This window comes from Mustelus asterias, chromosome 5 (assembly GCF_964213995.1).
Source record: "Mustelus asterias chromosome 5, sMusAst1.hap1.1, whole genome shotgun sequence".
NCBI lineage: Eukaryota > Metazoa > Chordata > Chondrichthyes > Carcharhiniformes > Triakidae > Mustelus > Mustelus asterias.
In genome coordinates this window covers 90,117,586-90,145,409 of record NC_135805.1, presented here as the reverse complement: position 1 = coordinate 90,145,409, position 27,824 = coordinate 90,117,586, and the positions used below count along the sequence as shown (strand labels likewise).

The 27,824-nt window shown below is 43.8% G+C and overlaps 1 protein-coding gene across 13 annotated transcripts in view; it reads right to left on the bottom strand.

Moving 5' to 3' along the window:
* dnmt3aa (DNA (cytosine-5-)-methyltransferase 3 alpha a) overlaps nucleotides 1–27,824 on the bottom strand; it is a 516,733-nt gene that overhangs the window by 28,650 nt on the left and 460,259 nt on the right. For 7 of the 13 annotated variants that reach the window (XM_078213021.1, XM_078213026.1, XM_078213025.1 and 4 more), the window contains 2 exons: nucleotides 21,251–21,265; nucleotides 13,910–13,979 (listed from right to left, as the gene is read on the bottom strand). In XM_078213021.1, the coding sequence (XP_078069147.1) occupies nucleotides 13,910–13,979; nucleotides 21,251–21,265 (85 nt within the window). Of the gene's footprint in view, nucleotides 1–13,909; nucleotides 13,980–21,085; nucleotides 21,266–27,824 lie in introns of those variants that run through there. The other 6 variants (XM_078213022.1, XM_078213023.1, XM_078213030.1 and 3 more) reach the window with 3 other exon arrangements.

Below are 27,824 nucleotides of genomic sequence, written 5' to 3'. Positions count from 1 at the left end.
CACAAATCCATGGATAAAAGCAAATTACTGCGGATGCTGGAATCTGAAACCAAAAGAGAAAATGCTGGAAAATCTCAGCAGGTCTGGCAGCATTGACAGCTGCTTTGACAAAGGGTCATCTGGACTCAAAACGTCAGCTCTTTTCTCTCCTTGCAGATGCTGCCAGACCTGTTGAGATCTTCCAGCATTTTCTTTTTTGGTTTTACAAATCCATGCTGGTTATCCAAGTGCCTGTTGATTTTTTGCCTCTGATTATTGTTTCTACAACCTACCCACCACTGATGTTAAACTGACCAACTTTTAGTTATAGGAATGTCCTGACATCCTTTTTTGAATAAGGTTGTCACATTTGTCACTCTCCATTCTTCTGGCACCTCCCCTTCCCTGTAGCTAGGGAAGTCTGGTAGATTATGGCAAAATCTCCCACTATTTCCACCCCATTTCTTTTAGCATCCTAGGATGCAAGTATTATAGACCAGAGGACCCATAAATCTATTCAGGCCCTTCCTGTGCCTCTAAACATACATCACCCTTATTTTCCTCTTCGCTTCACCTCTCAACTGACAATATTTGACATCCACAGGATTTTTATTAATCCTGTAACTTCTTGGGCCCAGGAGCTACTTGCATTTTCCATTTTACACCAGATTCAGATAACTGGCATGGACAGAAAAGGCCTAACTGGCTGAAAAACATCAAAACCCTTAAGTCACAAGCAAATTTAGTCCTGAACAAATCTCTTTTCTTAAAGCCGGAGGATATTAAAGTCAATTAGATATTCAGAAAATCTTGAAGTCAATGCAAAGATAATCATTTCTCTGTAGGTTAGCAACTGCTCTTAAATTCTTTACTTCCTTCTGCAATTGTGACAAAGTATGAAGTCTTACATGTAATGGGATGTACTCAGAATTTTATATAAACTGGAGGATCTCTCTTGTTGCTCACACGTGTTCTGAAGTGCCATGGAGGAGTTTTTAGTGACTAGCTAGTCTTCTCCTTTTAAGGCACAAATGGTGGGAATCCAATAAATCATTATGAAGTGCTTTGAAAGGTTAGTCATGGCACGAATCAATTCCAGGCTCCCAGATTGCCTGGATCCTCTACAGTTCGCCTACCGCCACAAGTCCACAGCAAACGCCACTTCCCTGGCCCGACACTCAACCCTGGAACAGCTGGATAACACAGACCCCCATGTCAGATGCCTATTTATTGACTACAGCTCAGCTTTGAACACCAATATTCTGACAAAACGCATCTCCAAACTCCGTGGCTTGGGCCTCGGCTCCTCCCTCTCAACTGGATCCTGAACTTCGTAACCCACAGACCACAATCAGTAAGGATAGGCAACAACACCTCCTTCACGATCATCCTTAACACCGATGCCCCACAAGGCTGTGTTCTCAGCCCCCTCCTATACTCTTTATACACCTATGACTGTGTGGCCAAATGACCTCCAAATTGATTTTCAAGTTTGCTGATGACACCACCATAGTGGATCGGATCTCAAACAATGATGAGACAGAGTACAGGAATGAGATAGAGAATCTGGTGAACTGGTGCGACGACAATAATCTCTCCCTCAATGTCAATAAAATGAAGGAGATTGTCATCGACTTCAAGGAGCGTAGTGGAGAACATGCCCCTGTCTACATCAATGGGAACGAAGTAGAAATGGTCAAGAGTTTCATGTTTTTAGGTGTCCAGATCACCAACAACCTGTACTGGTCCCCCCATGCCGATACTATAGTTAAGAAAGCCCACCAACGCCTCTACTTTCTCCAGAAGACTAAGGAAATTTGGCATGTCAGCTACGACTCTCATCAACTTTTACAGATGCAACATAAAAAGCATTCTTTCTGGTTGTATCACAGCTTGGTATGGCGCCTGCTCTGCCCAAGACCGCAAGAAACTACAAAAGGTCATGAATGTAGCCCAATCCATCATGCATACCAGCCTCCCATCCATCTGTCTACACTTCCCGCTGCCTCGGACAAGCAGCCAGCATAATTAAGGACCCCACGCACCCCAGACATACACTCTTCCACCTTCTTCCGTCGGGAAAAAGATACAAAAGTCTGAGGTCACGTACCTACTGACTCAAGAACAGCTTCTTCCCTGTTGCCACCAGACTTTTGAATGGACCTACTTCACAATAAATTGATCTTTCTCTACACCCTCGCTATGACTGTAACACTACATTCTGCACTCTCTCCTTCCCTTCTCTATGAACTATATGCTTTGTCTGTATAGTGCGCAAGAAACAATACTTTTCACTGTATACTAATACATGTGACAATAATAAATCAAATCAAATAGCTACTTGTAATTGTAGCATATTTTAGGTGAAATCAAATGGATGTCAATAAATTGCTTCTAAATTGTGGGTCTCAAATCAATGTTTGATTTTTCTAAGATTATTTTGCAACTGCAACAAAGTTTGGAGCGCATTGACTGGAGTATAACACTCATATGCAAGATGCAAGGCTTTTACACATATCAACCAATCAAAAAATAACTACCACATCTCCAGGGGCATTGCTTTCCATTAGGAGGACATACTGTTTTATGATGAGGACAGTTTTACATGAACCAGATGTAACACAGATAATAAATGCATGGTTAGACAGGACTAACATATACACACATGCTTCAACTGAAAGTAAAATTGGTGGTCTGTCAAATGGACAGCCAACACAATCCTGTCAGTTTTCACCAGATGGTTTAGATTCAAATTTTCTTCAAATTATACTCTGTTTCGTAACCTTTTGTCTTTTCAGCCAACGGAACAGAATGCTTTTGAGGGTATGGGAAAATGCAGCATGGTACAGGGCTTAAGGAGAGATTTCTCTAGCCTAGTGCCAAGATTGCTAAAGTTTCTGCCATCAATGATAGACAACAGGGAGAAAGGAGGGAAAGCACAGTATACCGCAGGTGAACTATGGAGAGTTGAGGTAAAAGGTAAAGTTGCCATAGCCCCAGATGACCATCGACTGCTGTCCCCTTCAAGGGGGATTACTGAGTGGTGATGATTTAACCTGAGGATCACCACACCTCAGGCGAGGGGCAAGGCTGAGATGGCGGGCCCTTCTTGAATAACCTCAGCTGGTATGGGATTTGAACATGTGTTGTTGGCATCACTCTGCATCACGAACCAGCTGTCCAGCCAAATGAATTAAACCGACCCCCAGAACAGATAAATAGGGATGTTGGCTGTAGAGATTTTCAGAGGAAGGGATGCATGAGCTAAGTAGAGGATCGTAAAAAAAATTTAAGTCAACCTGATGAGGGACAGGGAGCCTGCAAAGTTCAACATGGACAGGGTTGACACTTGAGCAGGACTTCATGCAAAATAGGATGTGGGTAGTAAAATTCAGGATAAGTTAAAGTAGATGAGAGGTTGCTGAGCACATGGCAAAGTCTGAAGATAGCCAAGGCAAGGAAATGGGTTTCAACTGCTGTGGAATAAGATAAAGTAGGAGATGGATAACACAGGAGGTCATGGACATGTACTGAATGTGATATTTGAAACTTACCATTGAACTGATGTTGCTTAGCACTGAGTTAAACTTTAGCAGCCTAACTTACCCAATTACATATTTTATTTCAGGCCATCAACATGGGTCAACTAACATTTTACACCAGACTAAAGTAACATGTTGCATCCCACACACCCAGTGTCATTTAGTAACCATTCTTTCTGATGATCTCACATCATATTATCCCCACTGAGTGGAAGGTAACAAATGTAACTCTGCTAATCAAGAAAGGAAAGAGAGAGAAATTAGAACTACAGGCCAGTTAACCTGACTTCAGTAAATGAGTAAACCTAGTATTAGGGCCATGGTAACCTGGCACTTAGAAAGTCATAAGAGTCAACACATTTATTAAAGGGAAATCTGGTTCAACAAACATGTTAAGCTTTTTTTGAGCTTGGAACAAGAAGCATAAATGAGGGGGAACAAGTGGATGTAGTATATCTGTATTAAAAATAAATAAAGATGCCACAAGACAGTTATCACACAAAGTTAGAGCTCATGGGATGGGGTGGTTAGCATGGTTTAGTATGATTTCAGGATTAGTTAATGGTCAGTAAAAAGAAAATAAGAATAAACAGTTCATTTTTGAGTTGGCAAGTCGTATCAAATGGGGTAGCAGAAGGATCAGTGCTATTTCCAATCTATAATCAATGATTTAGATGAGGGCACCGAGTGCAATGCACCCAAGTTTGCCAATGATAAAAAGCTGACTGGGAAAATTTATAACTATATAAACTGTTTGGAGGACACAAAGAAACTGCCAAGAAATATAGACAGGTAAGTGAATGGGCAAGAATGCAACAGATGGAACATAATATGGAGAAATTTTCCACATTGTTAGGATGAATGAGAAAAGCAAAATATTGTTTCAAAGGTGAAAAACTGGGAAATGTTGGTATTCAGAAGGACCTGGGTGTTTTTGTACAAGAGTCACAAAAAGAAAATCATACTGTATTTATCTTGCAAAATCTTTGCCAATCTCAGGAACATTATCACACAAAAAAAATCTAAATAATAAATGTGCGCAAAATCACAAGTTGAATCAAGTACATCCACATTCTATAAATATAAAGATCAATTTCATGGTCCTTGCTCCCAGTAGGGAGAGAATTCTGGGAATCACAATTATCCAGGCAATGATTACTAGAGTTTTATAGAATTTGCCTTGTATTAAAAGAGCAACTTTTCAAATGTCAATACATGAATAACTAAACCATATATTGTTTTTATATTTTATGTTTGAGCACAAATACACCACTGTAACTTTCAAAGGACAAATGGTGTACAGGACACAGTAACAAACCAGCTTTTCAACATGTCCAATGCTTTCAATTTTATCTAAACTGTAATTTTCAAAATCAAATTTCCTTTCTCTTCTCTCCCATTTTCAGGATGCATAGGGGCATATAGCTGGGGTAGCACCCAACAATGTAACATTCAGGCCCTTTCATCCACTGTCAAAATTTCTAGTCCATCTGTGGACAATCACATGAACTGATTGCCACAAATAGGCAATTGCATCCAAACAAAGGAATGATATATGAAATCATTCCTGCATTTGTGTGCTAAGTAACCCTGAGTGCCAGAGATGTCTGTACAAGCTACTGTAGTGTGAAATCAGTTGCGAGTAAAGGAAGCAAAGCTTTCTCATCTATTTCATTGGAGCAGCCCACTAATACCATCGCCAGCCCATCTTCTGAGTTTCCAGTGGTGGGCACCTCAGTTACAGGTTTAATGGTGCAGGCATCCTTTCAATACATTCAAATGCTGTTGACTCCAGGCTTTTGAGAAAGAATCAAGGATACATTCATAATGTGGGTAAAATTCTGCACCATGTAATATTTATTAGGCCTCCTAACGAAATTCAAGGCACTTACCGTGTTGGAAAAGACAAAAGCTGAGCATTTTCATCCCAATTTGACATTTTGATTAGCAAGCACATACTGTACTAACCCCCGTGTGAATGGTCTCTTTGCAAAGGATTACTTGGATATCGTACAGTATGTGCCAGAAATTAATACGAATCTACTCCCTAAATCCAAATTTATGTGTACTCGGTTGGTTTTCTTGCATGTGTTTAGATTGGCTCAGTTTACAGTCTAGGAAATGGTGAGTTTTTTTTTGCAAAGGCTACTCCTGAACTTAGAAGTGAACAATTTTCAAGATTTCTTTAGCGAATTGAAGCAGCTTAGATTTAAGCCAGAATCAGAGAGGGCAATTTCCCAGAAAGTTGCAGCAAACACATTTCATTCAACCTTCAGAGACCTTTTAAAAATTGTATTATGCAAATATCTGCAAGTACTCCACAATACTCTATATTAAAAAAAAGTGATTTAGCCTATCCTTTTGCTTCACTCCATATCACATACCAATCCTTGGTCAAGTGGGCTGCAAGGTGACCAGTTCACATACCAATCCATAGGTCAATTCAGAAGTGAATCAGAAGTGATTGGAAAAGTTCCATTCTGGTGGGGGCTTCTATCTTAAAGTTGCCGTGTCCTTTGGACTGCACTCCTGAGATTGTGAACTCATTATATTTCACATATTTGGAAATCCTCAGGCTCTTGAATGAATCATAAATATATGAAAAGACAAGAGCCAATGTTCAAAAGTATTATTATGGTTTTCTGGCACAGTAAATTGGTACCCAAATGCACTATGGCATAAAGTTTCTAGACATGGATTCCAGTCAATGATTCTGTATGAGTTGAGTTCACAACCTCGCCATGGTCAATAATAGGTGGCAGCAATTGCCTATCAGCAAGAAGGGATCAAAGTCAGACCCCAGTAAAAGCAAGAAAGTATCTCTACTGGCAAAAGTATTAAAACTCATGGAAACTATGGTAAATGAGAAGCTGTTACAACATCTCAATTTAAGTAATCTACTATCTGTTTGATAATTTAGCTTCATAAGAAAGCAACGGACTCATGATGCCTTCATCCTCAAGATCCATACATGGAGTGATTCTCTCGTTGTCCAGTATGTAATTAGTGCAGTAGCCTCTGATATGGTTGGACCTTCAAGAGGGCATGGCATCCCTCCCTCACTGAGAAGATGGTCTCATGTGGTATATCTGGTGAGCTGCTTAACTGGATACAACTCTTCCACAGAAGATGAAAACACCAGGTCATGGTTATTGGATGCTCATCTTCTTAGCTCAACACCTACGCAGGGGTCCCTCAGACAATTGTGCTTGGCCCCATTCTATTTCTTGTCTTCATCAGTGACTTGTTGGATGTCATCAAAAGTGATGTTTTCTTTGCTGATGACACAACCCTCTACAGAGTGGTTAACTCCCCATCTGAAAGACAAGCAGCGACTGAATCACTGCGGGAATAGACAGCATTGGACAGTGGGCGGACAAACGGTGTGTTACCTTCAACGCTGAGTAGATCAAGTCAATTACTCAATCAAGAGAGTTTAATGGATCCCACCCACCTCTACTCTACAAGATTATAAACTCAGCTCAGTTCCTTCACTTTGCAAATCTATACTGGGGAAAGCATGTGAGCATGGGTGGGAAAGCTGGCAGACTGGGGGTTCCTCAAGAAAGTTCAGCATTATTTGTCACCATCAGCAAATTCAGAGTTCTACAAAGTTCATATCTCCGAGTGATAGAACATTATTTTCCTAATTGGGAGACTGCAGACAACATGTATTGCCTGCTCCTGGACTTAGTTCTGTCCAAAGTCATGCAGACCAGGGATAGAATGTGAATAGCTTACTCCATACCAGAGTCCACTTTTCACAGCTTTAGACGGATGTGGCCAGACTGTCAATCCTCTCCTACCCAGCCCAATTCTGAGAGCTCAAGCCAAAACTCCACGTTTAAGCCAGGTGCATAAGTTCTGCTGCATTTTCCCCTCAATATTCTGTATCAATTCAAAAAATTTGCACAGAATACCAGCGGCGAAGTTTAACACACCGGTTCTCCTGCCTCTCCAGACAGTGGTCATCTAGAGCTCCATTCCTAGTATGCAGAACTTCAAATGCAAAAGTAACCATCACTTCTTGAACCAGGGTTGCAGTGGACGGTCAGAAATTTCTGATCTGGCCATTGGTACCACAGTACAATTTTCCCATACTTTTTTTGTACACTAACCACCAAGATCCAATTCATGAGACATCTGTCCTTGCTACAGCTGCACCTGTTTTTGTGTCACCCAATGTACAATGAAAGAAATTGAAGGGCAAGTAATTCTGGTGATAATCGGAGGGAAAGTTGTCCAGGCCTACTACTCTCCTGCACAGTCAAGTGGTTCTCATGGGAAGGAAGGAAGCTAGCATTTCCAGTGTTAACATACCTTAAAGAAATAGGGATATAAACGAGCCTTGGGGATAGTGCAAAAGGGGCAGAATTATAATTGTATCAGCCACCTGTTATGCCTCCCACCTGGTATTCAGATTCACTGAAGCCAGTGGAACTGAATCTCATGCTGGGTGTATAACAGGCAACCAATAAAATGCCACCTATTTTGCACTCCCGCCTGAGTTGAATAGCTAACGCCACAGTGTGCTTTACTTAGAGTCTGCATTTTTTAAAAACAAAGATAAATGCAGTTGTTATCCTGGAACTAGGACAATTTTATCCATGCCAGCAAGGAAAAAAAAGAGGGATAATCCATTGTGAGGAATATGATTTGCGATTTTGGTTAGGGCTTATTTGGTGCTGTGAGAGGGACAGGAACCAAACTGAAGGGACTGAAACAGAAAGTTGAGGAAAAAAACTCTTTTAAAAGTTTGGTGGATTAACTCATGACCCTGATATCAATAGGGCAGAATGGCTCTCATTTTCTGGTGTATGTGGGTCAGAGAAGACAATATTTATGACCAGAATTGAAAAGTGAAAATGTTGGGATAGATGAAATATTCTGGAATATTGCTCGATACCCTTTGAGGATAAAGAAGTATTTTTGCATAACAGTGGGATTAAATGAACGGGATAGTTCATGAAACTGAGATTATGCAGGATCCTTGGTAGGAGAAAAGTTAATTGGTTAAATGGTCTTTCTTCATTGCTATCTTACATTCTTACATCGATTGGTTTTAACCCATGTTTTGACATAAAATGTGATCTATCTTTTTTCCAGCATTAAAAATTGAACTCAATTTGAGTGGGAATCTGGGAGCTATAAATGCAAGTTAGCTAATAGGATGAAGCAATATGATATGCTTACCAAACTTTGTCTTTCTCATCAAGTGATAAAAAATGTGATTTAAATAAATTTATAGATAAACCAGGAGCAAAATATTTTATTTTGGTACTGTTAGGGGCTTTTGGAATTTTAATTAAGACATATTTGGGTCAGATTTCAGAGTAAATACTTCTAGTCAGGCGTGGTGATTGCTGGTTGAAAAATTGCAAGCTGTAAACTTTACATTTTGTCTATTTAAATGAATAGATGGAAAAATTAAGGGATACAGTCCTGTAGTGAGTGTTGCCCTCACAGGGATGTCCAATCATGAAATCAAACAAACCCAATCATGGAATCAATCCAAATGCTTCTTCAAATTTCTATTTGCAATAAGTAGTGACAAAGCTGCATCTAAAGGTGATTCTGGCCAGAAGACAAATCATCTAAAGAAGGTAACACTGGATATTACTTCAGATTGTTTTCAGCCATTTTGATCAAGTATGGATTAAGTATTATGCCACATTCAAATTGCTGATAATGAGTTGCATCAACGGCTGAAACCCATAACTAATGAAACACTCTATTCTGTGATGGAAACCAAAGATAATTCAGGCTACAGATTCAAAATTGTGTAAAGGTATGTTAAAAGATGATGCTTTTAATAACCATCATTGGAAAGGCTGGGATTGGTCTATTCTTGTGTCAGAGCTGTTCGACTGATTGAACATTATTATACACAGCCAGGAAGAATGGTGGAAAATAATTTTTTTCTAGACCTCGATTCTCACAGTGACAAAAAGAATTGCAATGTGGCACCAGTGAGTACTGACATTAATCTAAGGATGCTGACACTGGGAATATAGCACACCTTCCCCGGAGTAACACATGACTCAAATCAATTAGTTCTTTACTTGACAACCAGGGACATGTAATACAAAGTTAAAGGACAAGGAAATCCAAGGGTAAGTATTATGAATGGTAAGCATTAACCACTCGGTGTGACTTAGACTATATATTTTGTGAATAAAACAGTAAAGCAAGCATGATTGGGTGACACCAGGCAAGAAGCCCTTGATGCATGTTCATTTCCTGTGATTGGTGTCACTGTTCGTCTATGTAAATTACTCATTATAATTTTAGCAAAACCTCGATGGTTATTGAGAAGATTTCCTTTTAAAAAGAAATGATGCACACTGACACCAAAGAATGGTATAAACAAGCAACCTAGGCAGTGTGAAGAGCTGCAACAAGTTTCAAAGGATCAGATGCATTTCTTCCAATAGTTTTAAGTAGTTTTTTGGCTTGGAATGACTGAAGTTATTCAACATGATTCCAAAGGTTGTAAAGCACAGTAAGAACTGGACTCTACACAGGAGAAACACCCAGGTGCTAGAAATGGTGATTCACAGTAAAGGATAACATGTCCTCATAAACAATGTAAAAGGTGCCCCAAGAGAGCCAGATTTCTTTTGTACAATGTTTACTGACAAAATTTTTCTTGTAGCCATTGTAAATTACTTTAAAAAGGCTTTCTTTGCTGAATTATCTCATGTCCTCTTTTGTCAGTTCACAGTGACCTGTCCAAATCAAAACTCAGGACATTTCCCCGTTGTTACTCATTTCAATATTTATGAATTGCACTCGGTTCATTTAAAGTGCTATTTTGAAAGCTAAATCTGGTCTGTTTCTTTTATCTGTAACATAACCTTTCATGGATTGTGTTACAGGTGATTTATAAGTAAAATTATCACATTTCTGTTCTGCATTATTTAAGAAATTACAAACCGTTAGATATTTTATAACCAAAGTTTCCATTCTATTTTGCAACACTATGACACTGGATGAATTAGATATGGTCTCAGCTCACATTCTCAGCTTGCATATTCTGTGTATTTGATCCTAGCCTCATGTACAAAGGCCAGGAAATATTTGGTTCAGTTTAATTCAAATAGCAAGGTGGACAACTGACTGTCTTTAAAGTAGCAGCAGTAAATCGGATTTATATTTATAGTTGTTTCAGAATTGATTATAATACGCAGTTGCAAAGTATATGATATTTTTATATCATTAACTATGTGTGTTTCAGAAGGGCGCACAGACAAGTGATTACAATCCACTGATGAAATCAGAATCTCTAATTTCATATAAAATTAAACGTCAATCTATTTCAGCAGCATTTAGCACGTTTATCAGATGTTAGCTTCCCTTACTGATAACATGTCTGATTTGCTTCAGACAAAAGAGTGTTATTTAATTAATGGCTATAAATGATCAAGGGGATTAATACAGTTGCTATTGTCTCTCAGTTGCTCTTAGTTTAGTTTATTCATTAGTGTCACAAGTAGGCTTACATTAACACTGCAATGAAGTACTGTGAAAATCCCCTAGTCGCCACACTCTGGTGCCTGTTTGGGTACACTAAGGGAAAATTTAGCACGGCCAATGCACCTAACCTGCACCTAACCTGCACATCTTTCGGACTGTGGGAGGAAACCGGAACACCCAGAGGAAACCCATGCATACACGGGGAGAATGGGCAGACTCCACACAGACAGGGAATTGAACCTGGGTCCCTGGCCCTGTGAGGCAGCAGTGCTAACCATTGTGCCACCATGCCGCCCTCTTCACCCTCATAGAAGTGGTGAGAACAGCATGAGAGAAGACTTTAAAAGTGTCCAGAATGAAAACAGATGTTACTTTGTGGAGGATAAATCCATGATGCCTTACAAGGATAGTTTTACTCAGAACATCTGTTTCTAAACAGGAGGTCTAAATGTGAAATCAGAAGGCGGAAAAATATCGGTAACTATAGAAATACTTGCCTTTAAGTATTTCTGACGACAGGGTAATTTTGCAGTTCAACAGACAAGACTACTCATTGATAGAAAATCTTTGGGGGTGGCAAATGGACATGTGAAGCTCTGCAACAGGAACGCTGAAAATGAAAATTAAACCCCCACATGTTCTCTTTAATACAAATGCCTTAAGTTTATTAACTGCATTAAGGTGATCTTTGAGAATTCCAGCCAGCATTGCAAAATAGCGTATCTTGGATTGGGAAATATTGGGACAGTTATGACACGTGCTTTTAGGTTGAAAAATAGAAGCAGAAAAATATTTTTCTTTCATATAATAATATGCTATTCAGCAAAGGAAGTATGCGGCCTCTTCACATTTTTCTCTCCATAGAGATTCTCTTGGGATCATGGAACCCTGTGGCCAAGCAGAGAGACAGGTGGGGGTAATTTTAACCTGACCTACTAATGGGAAGCTATCATGATCAGACTGTTTACCATGTTACACTTCGTAGCCATGATGTGGAGATGCCAACGTTGGACTGGGGTAAACACAGTAAGAAGTTTAATAACACCAGGTTAAAGTCCAACAGGTTTATTTGGTAGCAAATGCCACTAGCTTTCGGAGCGCTGCCCCTTCGTCAGGTGGAGTGGAGATCTGCTCACAAACAGGGCATGTGAAGCCACTCCACCTGACGAAGGGGCAGCGCTCCGAAAGCTAGTGGCATTTGCTACCAAATAACCCTGTTGGACTTTAACCTGGTGTTGTTAAATTTCTTACCACGCTTCGTAGCAGCAGCAATGGAAAGTAAAATTGGATGGAGTATAAAATTGGGCAGATTAGATTAAAATTATCCCCTTATGGACTCTGTTTAGTATCTCCCAGTAGATTGTGCCTGAGGCAGTAAAATCAGCAACATATAAGCTTGATCCTTCAGTGATTGCCCATTTTTTTTTTTATAAGAATGATTATTTCCTTGGAATTCCCGACAGAGAAGGAAGGGAAAGCTCAGGTACTTTATTAGGCAGCCAGTGAACAGGTATATGGGGGTGATTCTCCCATCCCGCTGCAATATTTTAGCGTAGCGGGCTGGGAGATTGTAGCAGCAGACGATTCTCGCTCAGCGTCCGGGCCTTCGCGCATCTCCCAGCGCCTTATTTTCGGCACTGTCAGCTCAGCTGCATAAATTATGCAGGTCCTTATTTAAATACTTTTAAAATCCCATTAGCGGACCCGGGACTGAAATCACCAGGCCCACTAGCCTCTACCCCTCCTCCAGTCAGGAATGGTTCACTCCAGCGGGGTTTACTATAGCTCCCCACTTGCGGGGAGCTGGCAGCCTGACCTCGCTGGAGTGAAAGGGCAACAAAGGCCCCCCCAGAGGGTCTGCACTGGGGATGTGGTACCCTCTCGGCATTGCCACCTTGGCAGTGCCAGCCTGGGCCCCCTAGCACTGCCCAAAGGGCAAAGTGCCAAAGTCCAGATGGCATCTAGGCACTGCCAATCGGGCAGTGCCAAGGGGGCAGGGCCTAATGGGGGCGGGACCTGATGGGGGTGGGCCTTCCCAGGGTTGATCGTTGGGGGTGGGGGGTCCTGCTGCTACTCTGCAATTGGACTGAGTGACAGAGGGTGGGAGGCTACATAGTGGGGCTGCCGGGCAGGGCGGAGGGCAGGTCCGCACTGCCAAAGTGGGGCAGGGGACTGGGAGATCGGGGCTGTGGGAAGGGAGTGATTGAGGTTGGCTGGGGATGTTGGGGGAGGAGGGGGCGAGCCTGACCTGAGCATGCTCGGGGGCCAGCGATTGGGCCATGGGGAGGTTGCACGGCCTGCGATGAGGGGCGAGTCACGGGGCTGGCCAGCGATCAAGCTGGCCAGCAATCGGGAGGCCAGCAGACAGGGACCATTGAGCATGCGCCGATCTTGGCACTGACAGATCGGCGCATGCGCAGTGGCCCATTACACGCGATGCTGCTGGCCTCTCCAGTGGGAATAGGTCCCACTCCCAGCTTTTGAACAGGATTTATGCTGAGGCACTCTGCAGTGCACAGAATGTGGGAGGTTCTTTTTTAACCACCACTGAAAAAAACAGTGTGATTTACTCCAGTTTTTACCCAAAGTCGACACTTAGAATTTTTTTGAAAGAATCGTCCCCATGGTATTTCTGCAAAGAGGGGGAAATTGATACACAGCGCTTATCTCCTAGCAACTAGATGCAGATCATACTGGCAAGAGGAACAGGCCACATGCCCTATTTTTCTGTTGCATAAGAGCGTGTGGGATGTGACATTTAAAACCGGAGAAAAAATCATAAATGCTTTCAATTCTTATCATCTCAGAATAGTCACCTGAGTGGCAATAGATTAGCCATTTTGTAAGCTCTCCCTCAATGTTTCATTCTATACAGTGGATAGAAAATGATTTTGAAGATTGTTTGCACTGACCTTTGCTGTCCTGCCATGCTCCAGACAGGTCTGAAGCTCAAGCTTATCATTGTACATGGCAACCAATGGCCTAAAAGGAAAAGAACAGTTAGTTAGTCTGGCATGATTAGAATTAAATTTGATTACATTGTACAGATGGACATAAATTCTGAACAATTCTAAACATCTTTTTGCCTTCCCGTGCCAAGAGTATATATAAACGAGGGTAAGTAGAAAACTTCCCATCTGCCTTTGTTTCTTTGTGCTTGCTGACCTAGATTAGCTGCCGCTCTGACAGTGCTTCAATTTCAAAATTCTCATTCTTTTTTTCATGTTTCCTCATCCCTCCCCAGCTCCATAACTTCCTCCTGCCCTAACGACCTCTGAGACTCCTGCGTTCCTACAGTTCAAGCCTCTTGTGCATCCTCATTTGTAATTGCTCCATCGTTGATGTCCCATGCTTCCTAATGTTTTGGCCGGCAAGGGAATTCCCCAAGGGAATTTTGAATTTCCTTATCAAAACATCTCCACCCCTACTTCTCTCTCCTCCTCTAGGATGCGTCCTAAAACATACTGAGTTGTCCATGTTTTTGGTCATTGGTCCTGATATCTCTTTATACCTTAATGTGAAAACCTGATGAAGGAGCAGCACTCTGAAAGCTCGTGATTCCAAATAAATTTGTTGGACTTTAACCTGCGTTGTGAGACTTCTCCATGTGAAAATGTTATTGTTCTTGTTAAGTGCCTTGGGATGCTTTACCACATTAAAGGCGCAGTATAAATGCTATTTGCTGTTATTCACATTTGCTCCTTTTCAACAAACTTTGGGCAGGGTTTTCAGGTCTCGATCGCCCTGAGGACAGAAATTCCTGCCCGAGGTCAGCGGACCTTTCCATGGTCCATCAAATTGTCCATCCTGCCCGCTACAATTCCTGTGGAGGGTGGGGATAGGAAAATTTACCCCTTGTTGTAACCTTCAATTGCATGTTTCCCAGATTATTATCATAGAGTATCATAGAATCCTACAGTGCAGAAAGAGGCCATTTGACCCATCGAGTCTGCACCGACCACAATCCCACCCAGGCCCTTTCCCCGTAACCACATACGTTTACCCGAGCTAGTCCCCCTGACATCAGGGGTAATTTAGCATGGCTAATCCACCGAACATTTTTAGACTATTCAATATTAAATAGTGCTTTGTGCTACCTTGGATTTTTTGCTATAATTAATAAATCTTCATATCTATGTAGTCTTTATCATTGAAAAAAATAGATACAGAAAATACATATTCAAAGCCTCTCCAGAAAAATATAAGATTTGGAAAATAAAGTTAATAATAGTGGCTTTCTATTTTAATGGCCACTCACTTTTGGTCATCCTCATACTTGAAATTATTGAAATCTTACTGCAATGGATTTCTACATGATGGCGGCACGGTAGCACAGTGGTTGGCACTGCTGCTTCACAGCTCCAGGGTTCCGGGTTCGATTCCCGGCTCGGGTCACTGTCTGTGTGGAGTTTGCACATTCTCCTCGTGTCTGCGTGGGTTTCCTCCGGGTGCTCCGGTTTCCTCCCACCGTCCAAAGATGTGCGGGTTAGGTTGATTGGCCAGGTTAAAAATTGCCCCTTAGAGTCCTGGGATGTGTAGGTTAGAGGGATTAGCGGGTAAAATATGTGGGGGTAGGGCCTGGGTGGGATTGTGGTCGGTGCAGACTCGATGGGCCGAATGGCCTCCTTCTGCACTGTAGGGTTTCTATGATTTCTATGATGATTTCTATGAAAGTGTTAGAATCCATGTGAAAGCACTGGTGCATCTGCCTCATTTTAGCCAAGCAATAGCCATATGAACCTCAAACCCTGACCAAATTAAGAGCAGGGATTTGAACAGGTCCCTGACTCTGTATCAACTTTTGAAAGCAATAGGAAATAGAAGCACTGTAGAAGATGTCAGACAGATTCACAAAAAGTGAGTGCATTTAATTCTGGTTGAACAGGCTGGGGTGCTTTTCTCTAGAAAAGAGAAGATTGAAGGGTGATCTAATGAAAAGCTTTATGAATGTGGGCTGAATAATATTCTGCAGTTTGGAGGTGTGGGGGGTGGGGGGGGAAGTGGGTTTCATATCTGGAAGTCGGTAGCCTTTCAACTTCTGGTCCCACTTTCACAAGACAAGGGCGGGTTTGAGGCCTTCATTCCACCCAATCAATGATGGAGGGTGGGATGTCCGGCCTCCAAGGTCATTGGCTGTGATGCGGAACGAGGTCACAGCCAGTAATTTAAAATGTCCCCTGGCACAGGAGAGTGTCAGCAAATGCCTGCATTGTTCACAGGCTCGAAGCTCATTGTGACTTCAGCAATTTGCAGGCTTTTACAGTGACTGTGTATTTATTTAAGTTCTGCTATGTCCAAACATTGCCACAGAGCAGAGGAGTCTTTATTTTTAAACCTGAATAAATTTTCCACATCTTTGCAGAGAGGAGTTGTCTAATTGTTGCATGTTTCCCTCCCAGAGATGTCTGAGCCATTGGGAGGGAGGGGAGAAGGGGCACAGCAGCTCCTCGATTTAATGGTGACTCACTCAGAGCCCTCCTCTGTGCAGTGTTGGACCGAGGTGGGCAGCTGATGCCATCTGGCAGGAAGAGGAGAAATCAGACTAAAACACATGCTGCATGGGAGGAGGTAGCCGAGGCAGTCAGCAATGTCAGACTGTGGAGGAGAACCTGGTCTCAATGCCAATAAAGGCTCAATGGCCTCATGAGGGCATCCAGGGTGGGTATATCCTCTGCTTGTGAAATCTTGTCCCAGTGTGCTACAGTACTGTCACGAATGCAAGAGGAATGTGAGTGTAGCTGGAGCTCCGGTGCAGCATGATGCAGCAAATTCATTTCTGTCAGTGACAATGTCAGTGTGCTTTTAAAAGTTTTCAAGAAGAAATTAGATACGGCTCTAAGGGCTAAAGGGATCAAGGGATATGGGGGAAGGCGGGATCAGGATATTGAATTCAACGATCAGCCATGATCAAAATGAATGGTGGAACAGGCTCGAAGGGCCGAATGGCCTACTTCTGCTTCTAGTTTCTATGCTCCAGTTGAAGGGTTGGGGTGGGAGTGGCAGACTGTGTGGATGAGGAATGTGCACAGTATCGAGGCTGCCACACAGCTAGTGAGTGCACTCTTGCATATCTTTTCAGGAGAAGCGAGCTCACAGTTCTGGAGTGGTGAGGCTAGTCTGGGGGGAGGTGTTGACTCTTATTAATGCAGAGTCATCCAGGACCATTGGTGGAGGCGAGATTGGAAGAAGATGAGCATCTGGTGAGATGGCAAAAAGCATAAAAAGGGGAGAGGCGAGTAGGAGGTTTGTTTTGCTACAATAAAACCCAGTAATATAGTTCCAACACTGAAACCTTGGGGAATTGTAACCATAATTGTAACCTTCAAATGTTGTATTTTGCATTGCCTCATCTCTCTTGTCGGACATGAGTAATGTTGCAGAGCTTAGTGATGTTGCACTGTCGTGGCAAGGTCTGTGATGACCACTAACCCCCTGACTTATATCTCTCTGTCACAGGTGAAGCCTCTTCCATGAATCCTCCTCTGGATGCTGTGCAGTCACCCTTCTGAGGAGGAGAGCCCTCGGTGGATGCAGCGTTACATCTTCTGTCTGTCCCAAGCGCCATCACAGATACCGGCATCTCAGCAGGGAATTGTGCTTCAGAATGGAGGCAGATACAGCCTGGCGAGGACACTTCACGGCTACCAGGGAGTGTGGTGGAGCAGGCATTGTGCAGTCAAAGGAGTGTCTGGGGTGATCCAGCAACTGCTTTTGCGTTAGATGACGAGCCTCTGGAATCATCCGTAAGGGACCAGATGCTGGATGTCGGGTGTGTGTTCCTTGAGGATTTGACGGATTTACCAGAGTGGCTTTGCGCTCCAGCCACACTGTGGAGCTATCCATCCAGGCCGTGTGCACAGCAATCACCCACTCAGAGCACCAGGTTTCCTCTATGGACAGACTGGCAACTGTTCTGGAGGGGCAAACTGAGCATAATGCAGCTTAGTGGCCCAGAGCCAGGTTAACAGGGGGACCGGGAGCCTGATGCAGATCCAGACATAACTGGTAGGCAAGGAGGACCCAAAGGTCCTAGAGGAAGCCTTGGATGAGGAAGCAGAGGGTGAGCACCAGCTGCCACCATCCAGAAGAACCTCTCAGGGCTCTTCTGAAGGCGGGTAGCATCTCCTCTGTCCATCTGTCATTGACACACTCTTCCTGTGGTGACAGAAGTTTATCATGTCTCTCACGTGGGGTCTTCTAGCATGGCAGGCCATTCAAAACTGCAACAGCACAGAGGTCGCCTGCCAAAGTCATTGAGAGCAAGGAAAGTAACAGAGTAGCAGCTTCTCCCCAGTGCGGCAGCAAGTGGGGTGGGGGGAACTCATAAGTGTGTCATAAAAAACTCCACAGTAGTTACCCAGAGGGATGCCTGAGTGAGCAGCTTATTCCTTTCAATGTATCTCATCATTGCACATTTGTAAATAAACCCATGAACACTCATGCTGGTGTTTTCATACTATGCTGTGGCTGTGGGACTTGTATCAGGAGATAGATGAAAGCTTTTATAATATTGATGCAGGGTATGGTGCCTTGTGTGTTAATCTTTGGAAAGGGTGTGTTGTCATGACGGTGATGGGTATCACATTGCACAAAGAGAAAGGTTTGGACACATGTCTCTGATGTCGGAATTTTTGAGACTTCTGAAATCTTTGCCTCATTAAGGCATCCATACGATTACGGCAATTTCACTCAGCTCATCCTTGCCCTCATCCTCCAGGGCATATCCTCTTTGGATAGTGAGGTCATGGAGGGCGCAGCACACCGCGACCATCAGGGACACGTGATGGAGTGTAGGTAATGCCTCTCCAGATTTGTCAAGCATCTGAAGCTCATTTTCAATAGGCTGATGGTCTGCTTGACTATTACCCTAGCGCTTTCATGGCTGTCATTGTATCTCCTCTCCGCTTCTGTCCTGGGCACCTTCACAAGGCATCATAAGCCTCCTCTTCACTGGATACCCCTTGTCACCTATAAGACATTCAATAGCCACTAAATAGTTCTGGCACCTGTGAATAAAGGTGCAGGGCTTCTAGTAGGTGCCTTTATGGTGCGTGAGTACAATGAATGGCTCCCTGCACCTTGGGGGAAACCTGCAATCACCACAAACCCTCTGGCTCTTTCCAGCACACTTTGCTTGTCCAGTGTAAAGGAGATGTAATTCCTTGCCCTTCAAAGCGTAGCATCAGTGAAGACCTTCATGCAGTGATGTACAGCAGACTGTGTTAATCAACTGAGGTCTCCATGTGCTGCCTGAAAGGGGCTTAATATGAAGAGGTTGAGAGCATCAGTGACCTTCAGAGAACAGCTACTGGGTGCCCCCCCAGTGCAGATGGAGGAGATCTTCCCTCCAAGCATGTCATAGAGTGATGTGACTGTGGTTCTTGATATCTGGAGCCTTCTCTTGCATTGAGTCTCTGACATTTGCTGAGAGATCAGTCTCTGCCTGTATACTTGAGGGGCTTCATGAGGCCTTCTGCACTTCCTCTGAGAATTTATGTTGCCTCCAATACCCTCTGTGTCTGGCACAGCTCTGGCCCCTTCATGCAAAACCAGTGCACCCGGGACCTCCTGCTCTGCCCTGCTCTTCTTCCTCTCAATCTTCTCCTCATTTTCTCCTCCTCCTCGCTGGAGATTGTGACTTCCACCAAGACAAGTAACTTTATTGCCTTGGGTGATGGACAAGAAATAAACAGAGCACTCAGCAGACAGATCAGGGCCTCTAATTAATCTAAGTTAAATGGAAAATGCTCCTTGATTGAAGCACTCTCAGCAGCTACAGAACTCTGAACTGCCAGGTTTCATGCCTGCCCTAACAAAGTTCCTCATAAAAAAATGGGAATCCCACATGCTGTAAAATAGGCTCTGCAGGCATATTAATGCAGACAGAACATATTTTTGCAATCAATTAGGTTGTTAATAACCTTAACTATCTATTTAAATAAAACTTTAATAACATGAGTAGACTCACGATTTTTAAGCCTGTCATTTGGATTAAACTGTCATAATGGCATTGGGAATGTGAGCCGACTTCATAACGCCCAGGTCATCGGGGGTGGGGAATGCTCCCATATTATTCAACCTAATGAAGTTGTTTAATAATCCAATCGAGATTTCATGAGAAACCTCTTTACCTAATGAGTGGTGAGAATATGACACTCAATACTACAGGGAATGGGTAAAGTGATAATATGAGTACATTTCAGGGGAAGCTAGATACATACATGGGGGAGAAAGGAATAGAAGTATATATTGATGGGGGGGAGGGAGGACGCCTGGAAGGGAGATGTAGAGGGTGGATGGAGGCTCATGTGGAGCATAAATACTGACATTGATAACAAGAAATGATCTATGAACTTCCTTAAAATCTAATGAAGTAACGCTCTTTTTGACCCAAAGGTTCAGGCAATGAGTAGCTGAGCCAAGGTTCAAGGTTCAATCTTGGCTTAATTCTCTGATAGCATATCTCAACTTTGTGGCTTAGAAACATGACAATTCACCTCACTGTCACCCGGTGAGAGGTCTTATCCACTGACCTCTGATAGAGCTTTGCGTACGGGCAAGGGTAGACTTCCTGTGATGCTGGTGTGGCTGAAAGATACTGACACTCATTAACTACCTTCATGTAAGAAGGATGGCACCTTGGGTGACATACCATGGGCCACTTCACACGACTAAACTGTCACTCAGCAAGAAATCAGTGCCTTCGACAGAGGTATCAGGGAATGGAGAAAATGGTTAAAAAAGGAAAGAAGTGTAATAATTCTTAATTTTAAATTCTGGGCTGATGGGTGATTTCATGAGCTTCTGCATCAGCACATCCAAATAGAATTTATGTTACTGTGCGCTATAACCAGCAGCAGAAACCATCTTCTTTCAAACAGATACATTATCTTACTGCACATTTTGATACATTCACCATGTTACATGCAACATTTCATACCAATTTCCCTTTGAAGCTACCAGATCATAATGGCGCAACCAAGGAAAGCTATTTGGTCATCCAGCTGCTCCTTTTATGGAAATTAAGAGTATATATGCCCACCTTCCCCATCTTAACCAAGATCTAACACTTCTTACTCCAAACTCACTTCAACACTTGAAAAAATGTCCATTGGTTCAACTCCAGCTTTGGTTGTATGAACCAATCCTGAGCTTGCTTGAGCTGGTTTTTCCAACTCTATGAACAGTTCCAAGCAAAGTATCGTCGATGCTGGGAATCTAAAATAAAAACAGAGAATGCTGAAAATACTCACGTGGTCTGGCAGCATCTGTGGAGAAAGAAACAGAGTTAGCATTTCAGGTCTCACTCCACAGATGCTGCCATACCTGCTGAGTATTTCCAGCATTTTCTACTCATATCAGCATCTGACTCGATAAAAGTCACCTACTGAAAGAACCATTCCACTCAGTCAGGATCTAATTATTCCTTTTTAAATACAATTACATATTACGTCATGATTTTATATTTTAAATGTAGCACATTTCCCTCACCTCCACTCACATCAAAGATCAGGTACAAGATAAATGAGGTTAAAAATGAGATTCAGAGTATTGGATCCCTCTTTGATTGCCTTAAATTATTCAAAATAAAATACATTGCCTGAAGAATCAATGATAGAGCTATTAAATGTGATAATGTAGACAGACACAGGGGAACCAAAATTCAATTCCGCCAGAGAAAATACGCAATTGCGATGTAGGATTACCTGGTCCCGTTCAATCTGATGCAGACAGCCTTTCTAATTTAAATAACAGTCGCATGCAGCCCAGCACTAAGCATGCTGCCCAAGGGATGCAACACCTCAGCAGGCGGTCCCTAGTAGCACTATTTAAAACTAGTCTGTGGGACAGAAACATGGAATATTTCCTGCTGCGGAGGATGTCTCTATATGCACCCAGGGGTTTTGCGCCATTTTCCATTGCATGGCCACTCGGCCTGAGGGTGTGCAGTCCATCTGGGTGCCTAACATCACTGACCCGCTATTGATGAAAGAAGTTGGATCTCCTGTGACATTCTGAGGCAGGTTTGCCAGTGGCCTCCATCCTGAACTCCAGTGGCAGCCCAAGCATTGTTCAGGTGAGTCCTGACATCTGCACACAACGTTGTTCCAAAACTGTTTCGCACTGGCATTTTTTCCTGCTGGCATCGTACAGAATTGGGCATAGGTGGTTGGACCTTCATCTGCATCCCATTAGCGGAATGCAAATGCACTTTACGCTGGCCTCTAGCGCGTTTCCTGATCCTCCATGGCGGGCACCAGCGGAAGATCCCTTTGGAAATTTTCACTGGCATAAATCTGCTTTTTGGGCCTCCTGCTGAATTCTCCCCCATGCCTGCCACTGAACCCGCTGGTGGGAGCTCAGGAGAATACCACCACAAAGGTCCAGCCACTTCCAAGCCAGGGAGAAGGTAGGTCCGTAAACAAAGTTTGGGGGAGGAACTGGACAGGCAAGAGGTTTGGATAATTGGGGAAAGTGGGGGCAGTCACAGGGGAGGGCTGTTAGGGGCGGACCGGGCAGTCAGTGGGCATCGGGCAGTCGGGGTGTTAATTGGGGAGGTAGATCAAACAGTCACAGGACTGAGGGTTGAGCAGTTGTGGGGGGGCTGGGCAGTTGGGGGGGTGTGAAATTGGGCAGGGCCGGACAGTCAGGGGGCAGGGTCGGGCAGTCGGTGGGGAGCGGGTCGGGCAGTCGGGAGATGTAGTCGGGCAGTTGGTTAGGTGTGAGGCAGTGGGGGGACGTTTGGTCAGTTGAGGGGAGGGTTGGGCAGTCAGGGGTTGGTTAGTCTGTCGGGAGGGTTGTGGTCAGGCACTCAGTGTGAGGGGGTCAGGCAGTCGGGGAGAGGTTTGGGCAGTCGGAGGGTGGCTGGTCAGTTAGGGGTTGGTTGGTCAGTTGGGGGAGGTTTGGGCAGTCAGAGGGTAATGCATTTTGGAAGGTCTGATACAGATAGGAAATATACAGTAAATGGCAGAACCCTTAAGAGTATTGATAGGCAAAGGGATCTGGGTGTACAGGTACACAGGTCACTGAACGTGGCAAAGCAGGTGGAGAAGGTAGTCAAGAAGGCATAGGGCATGCTTGCCTTCATCGGCCGGGGTATTGAGTTTAAAAATTGGCAAGTCATGTTGCAGCTTTATAGAACCTTAGTGAGGTCGCACTTGGAATATAGTGTTCAATTCTGGTCACCACACTACCAGAAGGATGTGGAGGCTTTGGAGAGGGTACAGAAAAGATTTACCAGGATGTTACCTGGTCCCGAGAGCATTAGCTATGAGGAAAGGTTGGAGAAACTTGGTTTGTTCTCACTGGAACAACGGAGATTGAGGGGAGACCTGATAGAAGTCTACAAGATTATGAGAGGCATGGACAGAGTGGATAGTCAGTTAGCTTTTTCCCAGGGTGGAAGAGTCAATTACTAGAGGGCACAGGTTTAAGGTGCGAGGGGCAAGGTTTAAAAAAGATGTACGAGGCAGATTTTTTACACAGAGAGTGGTGGGTGCCTGGAACTCGTTGCCGGGGGAGAAGTGGATACGGTAGTGACTTTTAAGGGGCGTCTTGACAAGTACATGAATAAGATGGGAATAGAGGGATATGGTCCGCGGAAGGGTAGGGGGTTTTAGTTACGTCGGGCAGCATGGTCGGTGCAGGCTTGGAGGGCCGAAGGGCCTGTTCCTGTGCTGTAATTTTCTTTGTTCTTTGTTGGGTGGCTGGTCAGTTAAGGGTTGGTTGGTCAGTTGGGGGAAGGTCGGGCACTCAGTGGTGTGGGGGGGGGGGAGGTCAGGCAGTCGTGGGGAGGTTTGGGCAGTCGGAGGATGGCTGGTCAGTTAGGGGTTGGTTGGTCAGTTAGGGGTTGGTTGGTCAGTTAGGGGTTGGTTGGGCAGTTGGGGGAGGGTTGGGCAGTTGGGGGGCAGCTGGTCAGTCAGGGGAAGGGTAGGTAGATGGAGATCATACACCATCTGGACTTTTGAAGAGTTAAATCTCTTGTTTCTGAAAGCAGCTGGCTGGTCAGAGAGTGTGTTGATGGCAACAAGATTGGTGGCATAGTGGACAGTGAAGAAAGTTATCTCCAATTGCAACGGGATCTTGATCAATTGGGCCAGTGGGCTGACGAAAGGCAGATGGAGTTTAATTTAGACAAATGCAAGGTGATGAATTTTCGTAGATTGAACCAGGGCAGGACTTATTCAGTTAATGGTAGGGCATTGGGGAGAGTTACAGAACAAAGAGATCTTGGGGTACATGTTCATAGCTCCTTGAAAGTGGAGTCACAGGTGGACAGAGTGGTGAAGAAGGCATTCAGCATGCTTGGTTTCATCGGTCAGAACATTGAATACAGGAGTTGGGACGTCTTGTTGAAGTTGTACAAGACATTGGTAAGGCCACACTTGGAATACTGTGTGCAGTCCTGGTCACCCTATTATAGAAAGGATATTATTAAACCAGAAAGAGTGCAGAAAAGATTTACTAGGATGCTACCGGGACTTGATGGTTTGAGTTATAAGGAGAGGCTGGATATACTGGGACTTTTTTCTCTGGAGCGTAAGAGGCTGAGGGGTGACCTTATAGAGGTCTATAAAATAATGAGGGGCATAGATAAGATAGATAGTCAATATCTTTTCCCAAAGGTAGGGGAGTCTAAAACTAGAGGGCATAGGTTTAAGGTCAGAGGGGAGAGATACAAAAGTGTCCAGAGGGGCAATTCTTTCACACAGAGGGTGGGGAGTGTCTGGAACAAGCTGCCAGTGGTATAGTAGAGGCGGGTACAATTTTGGCTTTTAAAAAGCATTTAGATAGTTACCTGGATAAGATGGGTATAGAGGGATATGGGCCAAATGCGGGCAATTGGGATTAGCTTAGGGGTTTAAAAAAAAGGGCGGCGTGGACAAGTTGGGCTGAAGGGCCTGTTTCCATGCTGTAAACCTCTATGACTCTATAACTTGTGTGCAGTTGATGAGCCCCTGCAGTCATGTATATTTTGCCGTTGCGGCAAATCCTATGGGGCACTCAGCCTGGTTGCCTTCATCTGTGTAAAATTTTATTAAGTCACCAGCACTCTTGAAAATGGCAGAGGTGACTTTCTTGATGCAGCTGTGTGTGGATCTCTGTGAAATGCCATGTAGGGACCTCGTCAAACTCTGGAAGTAACCAGTGGCACAGAAATTCAACACGGCTGTCACTTTAAGCACAGCCCCTCAGCTAAGGGTCACCCTACATGAGAGCTCAAAGCTGAGTGACAGTCTCGAGAGAGAGGAGGAGTCTCCGCCGGCACTACCTCAGCCATCTAAAGGCAGGTCAAGCATGTGGAAAAACCTCTAGGCTGGGCCTGGTGCTGTCCCCTACTGTCTGGCCATTTGTTCTGGAGTTGCCTCCTGCAGCTGCTACTGGGGGCCTGGCCTGACGAACATCGCAGACATCCTAACAAGTAGACTGAGCATTACAGGATGAAATAATTTCATTGCTATTTCCTGCAAAGTGAGACCACATTTTCAAGAGGTAGACTTTTGCTCCTGCATTTAATGTGGCCACTTGAAGGGCCTGGCCCTCTGACTTCCAAAGATCAGCTTCGGAAGACAGGCTTCACTCCCACACATCTCCAGCCAGTCCCCTGGAGCTTCAGATTATTCAGGCTGGATCAGAAGACATTGATAGGCTAGCCTTCAATGCAGATCAGGTCCAAATTGACACCACCCCCCATATAATTTGCCAGATTTAAATGGGCAAACTTCAGTAACCATGGGACTCCCATGGGTTTCCATGTAATGCGGAAGGCAAGTTAAATCATGGAAAATTTGACTTTAAATTACTTTAATCAGCTCAGTAACGACCCTAATTACAATCTTGCTGCGAGAAGGCGACTTTCCTGCACTGACACCATCCCGCCACCCACCTATTCCCAGGAGGTTTTCCCGCCACCGGCAACCAGGCAGCCGGCCTCCCGTAAGTCTTCCCAGCCGCCATATTTTCAGTCTCGATGGGCTGGTTTAAATTCCACCCTCCTTATCAGTGCTTCTGTCCCCAAATCCCATGCTAATATCTATTGTTCAATGCACTTTAATTCAGCTGCCTGCACTTCAGTAACATAATTTGATTTTAAACATTTTTATATTGCTGAAAAGAGAAACATGTCACTGAACTTTTACATCTTGCACTCCTCAGAAAAAAACAAAAATGCCCCAAAACAATTTCGGGTGAGGCAAAAAACCCCAGACAACATCTTGTCATATACATGGATTTTAGTAAGGCCTTTGATAAGGTCCCCTATGGTCGGCTTATGATGAAAGTGAGGAGGTGTGGGATAGAGGGAAAGTTGACCGATTGGATAGGTAACTGGCTGTCTGATCGAGGACAGAGGGTGGTGGTGGATGGAAAATTTTCGGATTGGAGGCAGGTTGCTAGCGGAGTGCCACAGGGATCAGTGCTTGGTCTTCTGCTCTTTGTGATTTTTATTAATGACTTAGAGGAGGGGGCTGAAGGGTGGATCAGTAAATTTGCTGATGACACCAAGATTGGTGGAGTAGTGGATGAGGTGGAGGGCTGTTGTAGGCTGCAAAGAAACATAGATAGGATGCAAAGCTGGGCTGAAAAATGGCAAATGGAGTTTAACCCTGATAAATGTGAGGTGATTCATTTTGGTAGGACTAATTTAAATGTGGATTACAGGGTCAAAGGTAGGGTTCTGAAGACTGGAGGAACAGAGAGATCTTGGGGTCCATATCCACAGATCTCTAAAGGTTGCCACTCAAGTGGATAGAGCTGTGAAGAAGGCCTATAGTGTGTTAGCTTTTATTAACAGGGGGTTGGAGTTTAAGAGCCGTGGGGTTATGCTGCAACTGTACAGGACCTTGGTGAGACCACATTTGGAATATTGTGTGCAGTTCTGGTCACCTCACTATAAGAAGGATGTGGAAGCGCTGGAAAGAGTGCAGAGGAAATTTACCAGGATGCTGCCTGGTTTGGAGGGTAGGTCTTATGAGGAAAGGTTGAGGGAGCTAGGGCTGTTCTCTCTAGAGCGGAGGAGGCTGAGGGGAGACTTAATAGAGGTTTATAAAATGATGAAGGGGATAGATAGAGTGAACGTTCAAAGACTATTTCCTCGGGTGGATGGAGCTATTAAAAGGGGGCATAACTATAGGGTTCATGGTGGGAGATATAGGAAGGATATCAGAGGTAGGTTCTTTACGCAGAGAGTGGTTGGGGTGTGGAATGGACTGCCTGCAGTGATAGTGGAGTCAGACACTTTAGGAACATTTAAGCGGTTATTGGATAGGCACATGGAGCACACCAGGATGATAGGGAGTGGGATAGCTTGATCTTGGTTTCAGATAAAGCTCGGCACAACATCATGGGCCGAAGGGCCTGTTCTGTGCTGTACTGTTCTATGTTCTCTTTTCAGCAATATTGAAGTTCTCTAATACCAAGTGACTGTTCAAACACTTCTATTAATTTCACAATTCATTAAAATTAGAAAAATTAAAAAACATTTCGGTCTCTCCATATTCAATTTGCTAATCACACCATAATTCTGCTAAATTCAAGCAACACCCTCATCCCCACTGCCACTGTTTAGTTTAGAGGTACTCTCCTCACATTCATCGAGATTTTTACCCTGTTCACTGACTAGTTTCTTCTCCTTCAATGTCATTCAGGCTTTCCAGAAACCCAATTTACAGCAGCACTCTAACAGATATTCTTCTCACTTCTGTTCATGGCTGTAGCTCTAATTCATGCAGGTACATCATTACTGCACCAGACTATGTGTTGAAGCAGGAGACTTTGATCTTCAGTAAGCTATTAGGGCATGGAAAAGCGAAAGCTCTGATTTCCCCA